Below are 7,757 nucleotides of genomic sequence, written 5' to 3' on the forward strand. Positions count from 1 at the left end.
AGGGGGCTTCCTGTACCTGAGGGGGGCCCTGGGAGCACACACAGTGACTGTGGTGTCAGGTGAGTGAGATGCAGGGCAGGAAGTGGCGGGGGGGCTCCCCTGGAGCTGGCTGCTGCCTGGAGGAGAGGGCTGGGGGGAGTCCTCCTCCCTGGCCCTTGCCCTGGGGCAGCCTGTCTGCACCCCAAACTCCTCATCCCCAGCCCCGTCCCACCCCAGAGCCTCCAGCCAGAGCCCTCATCCCCTGCACTCCAACCCTCTGCCCCAGCCCTGAGCCCCTCCCACATTGCAAACCCCTCATCCCCAGCCCCACCCCAGAGCCTTCACCCCCTGCACCCCAACCCTCTGCCCCAGCCCTGAGCCCCTCCCACATCACAAATCCCTCATCCCCAGCCCCACCCCAGAGCCTTCATCCCCTGCACTCCAACCCTCTGCCCCAGCCCTGAGCCCCTCCCACACCCCAAACCCCTCATCCCCAGCCCCACCCCAGAGCCCTCACATTTTTATAGTATTTTAAAAAATATACAGTAACTCCTCACTTAATGTTGCAGTTATGTTCCTGAAAAATGGTACTGTCATGGTATAATTCCCCACTCTGAACCTTAGATGGGGTACCAGCATGAATTCCTCTAAGCTCAATCCCAGCTTAGAACCTGTAGCGCTGCCACCAACCAGGAATTCCAGTGCCTGGTACACTCTGGTCCCCACAAAACCTTGCCCGGGGACCCCCAAGACCCAGACCCTCTGTATCTTAACACAAGGAAAGTAAACCCTTTCCTTCACTGTTGCCTCTCCCAGGCTTCCCCTCCCTGGGTTACCCTGGAAGATCACTGTGATTCAAACTCCTTGAATCTTGAAACAGAGAGGAAAATGCATCTTCCTCTCTCCTTCTCTCTTCCCCTCCCAGACTCTCCCTGAGAGAGAAAGTAATCCTAACACAGAGAGAAATTAAGCTTTCTCTCCCCCTTCCCTCCTTTCTCCCCACCAATTCCCTGGTGGATCCAGACCCAGTCCCCTGGGGTCTCACACCAGAATAAAAAAACAATCGGGTTCTTAAACAAGAAAAGCTTTTAATTAAAGAGAGAAAAAACAGTGAAAATTATCTTTGTAAATTTAAAAAATGGAATAGGTACAGGGTCTTTCAGCTATAGACGCTGGGAATATCCTCCCAGCCTAAGGATACAAGTACAAATTAAAATCCTTCCAGCCAAATACACATTTGCAAATAAAACAACCATAAGCCTCACTCGCCTTATCTACCTAGTACTCACTATTCTGGACATATAAGAGCCTGTATCGGAGAGATTGGAGAGAAACCTGGTTGCACGTCTGGTCCCTCTGAGCCCCCAGAGTGAACAACAACCAAACACTAACAGCACACACACAAACTTCCCTCCCCCAAGTTTTGAAAGTATCCTGTCCCCTGATTGCTCCTCTGGTCAGGTGACAGCCAGGCTCACTGGCCTTGTTAACCCTTTACAGACAAAAGAGACATGAAGTTCTTCTGTTCCATTAACTCTTAACTATCCCTTTATGACAGGTACGTTAGGCGAAATGATGTTAAGTGAATCCAGTTGCCCCATAAGAATTAGTGTAAATGGGGGGGTTAGGTTCCAGGGAATTTTTTTTTGCCAGACACAAGACTCATATATACACAGTATACGTTTTAAACAAACAATTAAATTCTGTACACAGCTATGATGATTGTGAGGCTTGGTTGAGGTGGTGGAGTCAGAGGGTGGGATAGTCCCCAGGGAGCCTTACTGCTAAACGATGAACTAGCACTCGGCTGAGCCCTCGAGGGTTAACACATAACAATGCTCTGCAGGGCAGCACAAATGGAGGACGGCGGGAGGCCGCATGGGAGAGAGACACAGAGACACACACACCCTGTGTGTGAGAGAGAGACACAGAGACAGCAGCTGCTGCCAGCAAGCTCCCTCCATTCTGAGCCCTGTCGTCCCCACCCACCCACACACACACATGCTGCTCTGTGGAGATGGGGGGCAAGAAAGGGGCAGAGGGACACCGTCACACCAGCATCCCTTTCCCTCCCCCTCACCCCACTGCACATAGGGTGACCAGACAGCAAGAGTGAAAAATCAGGACAGGGGTGGGAGGTAATAGGAGCCTCTATATGAAAAAGACCCAAAAATCAGGACTGTCCCTATAAAATCGGGACATCTGGTCACCCTACCTGCACAGCAAGCAGGAGGCTCCCGGAGGCAGCTCCAAGGCAGAGGGCAGGAGCAGCACATGGCAGTGGGGGCAGGAACAGCTGAACTGCCCAGCAATTGATAGCCTGCTGGGCGGCACAGGGAACTTAGGGGAGCTGATGGGGGGCTGTTGTCCTGCCCTGGTTCCAAGCCCCCACCAGCTCACTCCAGTGGGCTGCTCTTCCTGCAAGCAGTGGACTGTGATTAATCTCTGAGCAAAAGTATTGCCAAGCTTAAAATGAACAAAGGTATTGTCAAGGTTAGGCCTCAAACTTCCACTTTGCAGGGTGATAAGGGCGAGCTTTGCAGGGTGAAAAGGGCGAGCTTCGCAGGGTGATAAGGGTGACCTTTGCAGGGTGATAAGGGCGAGCTTTGCAGGGTGATAAGGGTGACCTTTGCAGGGTGATAAGGGCGAGCTTCGCAGAAGTGAAAAGGGTGAGCTTTGCAGGGTGAAAAGGGCGAGCTTTGCAGGGTGAAAAGGGCGAGCTTTGCAGAAGTAAGCTAAGACTTATGGTCAAAACGAGCTGCAACCAGATAACACATTCTAACTCCTATAAAATGAGATAAGTTGTGCCCCCAGGCACAGCTTGTCTAACCCACTATTAAAACAACTGGCTACAAGAAAATAACTAAGTATAAATTATACGGTCAAAGAAACACAAGGAGATAAGTAAGCATAAATTCTGCAGCCAAGACGACAACGTTAACCACATTAAAGATTTGGCTGACCCTAATTGGTCGGTCTGTTTTAAGACACGGCTGACAGATCAGATAAAAAGTACGAAGGCACGGGACTGTGTGTGTGTTTTGGTCATAAGGGAAACCTGACCCACACCCCCTGAACCGAAGGGACGTGCTCTTCGCGACCCTCTATACCTGGCCAGTGCAGAAAACGGCCAACTGAAAGGTAACGTCAGGGCCGGCTTTAGGAACTGCGGGGCCCGATTTGAATACCTGGCAGTGGTCCGGGTCTTTGGCTGCACTTCAGCGGGGGGGGGGTGGTTCACTCATTCCAGGTCTTCCACAGCACTGAAGGACCCGCCGCTGAAGTGCCGCCAAAGTCGAAAGTCATTCAAAACTTTTTTTGAGAAATAATCAGTAGTTTTAGTTTTTCTTATACAGGCGCCACTCAACCTCATTACATCTGTGTTGGGTGGTGGGAAGTCGTGATCACCCAGGGCCCAATTAGGGTCCTGACGCCTGCCTCCCTCTTCCTTTATTTCCACATGGACAAAGCAGGCGGCTGCCAAACAACACTATAAAGGAGCGTTGGGCAACTTTAAACGAGCACTCAGAGGTTCTCAGACTGTGGTCCATGGACCACCAGTGGCCCGCGAGCTCCATTCAGGTGGTCCGCGGATAGTTCCCTCTAAGGAGCACCCCTGGGCGGCCGCCCACGAGAGAATGAAGGGCCATCCATCTAATTAGTGGAGCTGCACAGGCGGGGTTCCACTAATTAGGTGCCTGGACCCTGGAGAAGATGCACATGTAAGGTGGGGTGGTGGCCTTGGGGGGAATAGGGAGTAGGTGGGAGGGGCAGTGGGGTGAGAAGAGGGAGTGGGGGGAATTTGGGACCGCAGGGCTACGGCGGCCACAGAAAGCGTCTCAGGGCTGTGGCTGCTGGGGAGAGACCCCCCCCCTTTCCAGTCCCAGCGTGGGGGCTGCTGCAGCAGAGGAGAGACCCGCCCCCCTCCTTTCCAGCCAGAGCTCAGGGGCTACAGCGGTGGGGGAGAGAGGGAACATCCATCGCACGTCTTGCTTCCGCCATGTAAGCTGGGCCTGTTAGGACAAGGGGCCCTGAGTCTCCACCTCTGTTGGAAACAAAGCAGGTTAGCAAGTCCTCTGTGGGTCTGTCTCCCCGAGAGTCAACAGGAAATGGGTTGGGCACAGGAAATAGAGCGGCTGCCTCAGCTCAAGCTCGTTTCCTGAGCAAGTGGAGGCAAAGAGAGAGAGATCTGCCCGCGGCAGATAATCCTCCAATTCAGTGCAGGTCATCGGAGGTGGCCCGAGAGCTGCCCCGTAGCCGGTCCCATGGTGCTAAGGGTCCCACGCTGACTCCTCTAAGTGCAAATCCCCATGGGACCGGGACGTGCTAGCAGGAGGGATGGAGGTGCCATTGTCTCACCTGCTGTTTGTGCAACCCAAGCAGTGGTGGCTCCAGGCCCCAGCATGCCAAGCGCGTGCTTGGGGCGGCATGCCACGGGGGGAGGGGGGCGCTCTGCCGGTCACCAGGAGGGCGGCAGGCAGGCTGCCTTCGGCGGCATGCCTGCAGAGGGTCCACTGGTCCCGCGGCTCCGGTGGACCTCCTGCAGGCATGCCTGCGGAGGGTCCACTGGTCCCGCGGCTCCGGTGGACCTCCTGTAGGCATGCCTGCAGAGGGTCCACTGGTCCCGTGGCTTCGGTGGAGCCACGGGACCAGCGGACCCTCCACAGGCATGCCTGCGGGAGGTCCACCGGAGACCGGCAACCAGCAGAGTGCCCCCCGCGGCAAGCCAGCGTGCTTGGGGTGGCGAAATGTCTAGAGCTGCTCCTGAAGTCAGGGGCCTAACGAGGAGATCGCTCTGCAAGAGACCCATTGCGGGGAGGCAGGCCTGAGCTGTGTCTGGGTCTTTGCTGCGAGGCAGATTTAGCCTGCCACCTTTGGAGGGTGGTAATATGGGGTCTGCTCTGATAGGTTCCCTGCTGCTGGGATCAGACGCCATGACAGCAAGCAGTCAGGGCAACTGCTTTGCAGGGGGCAAGGCCGTCCCTAGCGGGGGCCAGAACATAGGTGCCAGGTGTTTATCTGCCAGGGGGAGCTCCCCAAGTCTCTGCCCAGGCCACACCCCCACCACACTGAGGTGTGTGCCTCAGTTTCCCCTGTGTACCACATGATTTACCAGGGGAGAGGGAAAGGGCTTTTCTTTGCAGAAGAATCCAGAGATCCTGTACCCTCCCCCCGCCCCCCAACAATGGTCTGGCCCTCTGCATGGAGGGGCGCTGGCTGGAGAACAAAGAGTGCGTCGGGAGGAGACAAGGTGACCTTGTTAGCCCTGGCTCTGGGTACCAGGCTGGGGTGGGCCCTGGGGCCTGATCTGTTTTCACTGGAGGGTTTTCATTGACTTCACTTCACTGGTTTCACTTCACAGGGGTCTCAGGGCCCCTGGCAGCCTGCACGGGCGTCTGACCAGAGAAACACAGCAAGAAGATTTCAACCAACGGGGTTTATAAATTCCTTCGAGATTGCTCAGTGCAGGGAGCATTCGTGTGAACGGACAGACAGACACAGGGAGAAGGACAGACGTCCCCCGTGGGGGAAACACGCTCGGGCCTCACAGATTACAACTCTCAACCCACTCAGTCAGGTCTTGCTTCTCGCAATGTTCCTTCCAGTCGTCCCTGAGGGAGGGGAAGTGACAGATGAGATGAGGCGTCACCAGGACAGTAACACTGAGAGAGAAGCTGTGGGGATGGCTTGCCCAGTGCTGAGATGCAGCCACTTCTGGGGAGGGGCAGATGGAGAACAGCTGCACATAACACTACACTGGGATGGCTCACCCGGTGCTGAGATGCAACCACTTCTGGGGTGGGGCAGTTGGAGAACAGCCGCACATAACACCACACGGGGATGGCTTGCCCAGTGCTGAGATGTAGCTACTTCTGGGGTGGGGCAGATGGAGAACAGCCGCACATAACGCCACATGGGATGGCTCGCCTGCTGCTGAGGTGCAGCCACCTCTGAGGCGGGGCAGCTGGCGAACACCCACACATAGCACCGCATGCGAAGGTCTCGTCCAGTGCCGAGATGCAGAGCTCCTCTGTTGGGAATACCCCTCTGCCCAGGGAGCCCCCTTACCAAGCCTCCATGCCCTGAGGATCCTGCACCACTCTCTTCACACAGTTGATGTCATCCTTGATGTCGGGGTTCAGCAAATCTGGGAGCAAGGGAGGGAGGGTAAGGCAGGGATGGGCCCCCTCAGGGAGGCTGCAGAGTTGCGGGGCGGCTGGGATGAATGGGGAGGGGGTCAGATCGGCTCCAACCACACCAGCCAAATCCACCACCACCCCGAATCCCTGCTGCCCCCCGGTGTCTGCTGACGGGAAGGGCGTGTGTTCTCACCGCACCCCATAACACAGCCCCCGGCGTGGCTCAGCAGGCAGGGAAAATACTCCAGATCCTGGGGGGCTGCAGGACGCAGGAGTGGTTAGAAGCATGACTGGGTGTCGCACAGGAATGTACCAGAGCACAGCGCCCCACTGCTGAGCCCCCCCACTGACCCCCTGCCTGACCCGTGCAGCCCAGTGCCCCTCACTGAGCCCCCACCCACCCCCTGCAGCACAGCACCCCCCACTGACCCCCACCCACCCCCTGCAGCACAGAGCCCCCCACTGACCCCCCCCCCACAGCTCAGTGCCCCCTGGCACCTCACCCTGGCAGCGCACATGGCACAGGTTCTCCGACGGGATCTGGGCATCCTGGCACCACCAGCCACTGTTGATCTGGAAGATCCCGTAGTCGGAGCTGCCATCCGCATTGGCCCCCACGGCTGCCGTGTCGAAGCCGCTCGTGTAGAACGCCAGGCAGACCCCTGGGGGGCACAGCCCCATAGAGATGGGGAGGGGGGCACACAGCCCCATAGAGACGGGGAGCAGTATGGGAGGGGCACAGCCCCATAGGGAGTTCCCATGGGGAGGGGGGGCACACAGCCCATAGGGAGGTCCCACGGGGAACAGTGCAGGAGGGGCACACAGCCCCATAAAGAGGTCCCACGGGTGGAGCGGTGCAGGAGGGACACAGCCCCATAAGGAGGTCCCACGGGGGGAGCGGTGCAGGAGGGACACAGCCCCATATGGAGGTCCCACGGGGGGGGTGATGCGGGAGGGACAGAGCCCCATAGGGAGGTCCCACGGGGTGCAGTGCAGGAGGGGCACACAATCCCATAGGAAGGCCCCATGAAGAGTGATGTGGTAGGGACACACAGCCCCGTCTGTTAGTCTATAAGGTGCCACAGGACTCTTTGCTCCTTTTACAGCCCCATAGACGAGTCCGTGGGGCAGGCCTGAGGGCTCACTCACAGTTGGCCAGGCTGTATCCCTCGTATCCGTCCATCCCGCTGTCCTGCAGCGTCTCCGCCAGCTCACAGCGGGTGAAGATCTTCCCCCGGCCCCCCACGCTCAGACAGGCCAGCAGGGTCACCAGCCCCAGGACCCCCATCCCCACAGGGCCGGGGGGGGCAGCTGGACTGCGGATCGAGGGGAGCTGAGATGGGGCGCGCCGGGAACGAGCCAACGGCACCGTCGGGGCCGCGCTGGGCAGACAAAGCGATGGAGAGAGAGATGGGGGGTGTTTGGGGCTGGCCAGAGGGGGGCTGGGAAGCGGCTGGGGGTGTTTGGGGCTGGCCAGAGGGGTGCTGGGCAGCAGCTGGGAGCTGTATGGGGGCCCCCCTGCTCTTCGTGGCCGGGGGTCGTGGCCTCCCTTCTAGAACACCCTGTGGTGTCATGAAGGCCCCGTGTTCTAGAACCGCCCCTCGGGGTTCCGTGAAAGGGAGTGACTCTGGATTGACC

At 57.8% G+C, this 7,757-nt stretch overlaps 1 protein-coding gene across 1 annotated transcript; it reads right to left on the reverse strand.

Moving 5' to 3' along the window:
* Positions 1-5,524: 5,524 nt before the first annotated feature.
* LOC115641779 (lysozyme C, milk isozyme-like) lies at positions 5,525-7,410 on the reverse strand. The gene is made up of 4 exons (XM_030545161.1): positions 7,269-7,410; positions 6,623-6,781; positions 6,049-6,127; positions 5,525-5,591 (listed from the first exon to the last, which is right to left on the reverse strand). The coding sequence occupies exons 1-4, from the start codon at positions 7,405-7,407 to the stop codon at positions 5,525-5,527; spliced, it is 444 nt and encodes a 147-aa protein (XP_030401021.1). The 5' UTR covers positions 7,408-7,410.
* Between the last annotated feature and the right edge of the window lie 347 nt (positions 7,411-7,757).

This window comes from Gopherus evgoodei, unplaced genomic scaffold (assembly GCF_007399415.2).
Source record: "Gopherus evgoodei ecotype Sinaloan lineage unplaced genomic scaffold, rGopEvg1_v1.p scaffold_35_arrow_ctg1, whole genome shotgun sequence".
NCBI lineage: Eukaryota > Metazoa > Chordata > Testudines > Testudinidae > Gopherus > Gopherus evgoodei.

What these genes read in the sequence shown, in the direction of transcription:
- LOC115641779 (XM_030545161.1), bottom strand. Translation starts at nt 7,407, where the DNA reads ATGGGGGTCCTGGGGCTGGTGACCCTGCTGGCCTGTCTGAGCGTGGGG. An exon ending in GGGATACAGCCTGGCCAACT is followed by an intron (nt 6,782 to 7,268) that starts GTGAGTGAGCCC and finishes TGTGCCCCCCAG; the next exon opens with GGGTCTGCCTGGCGTTCTAC. An exon ending in GTGCCATGTGCGCTGCCAGG is followed by an intron (nt 6,128 to 6,622) that starts GTGAGGTGCCAG and finishes CCTTGCTCCCAG; the next exon opens with ATTTGCTGAACCCCGACATC.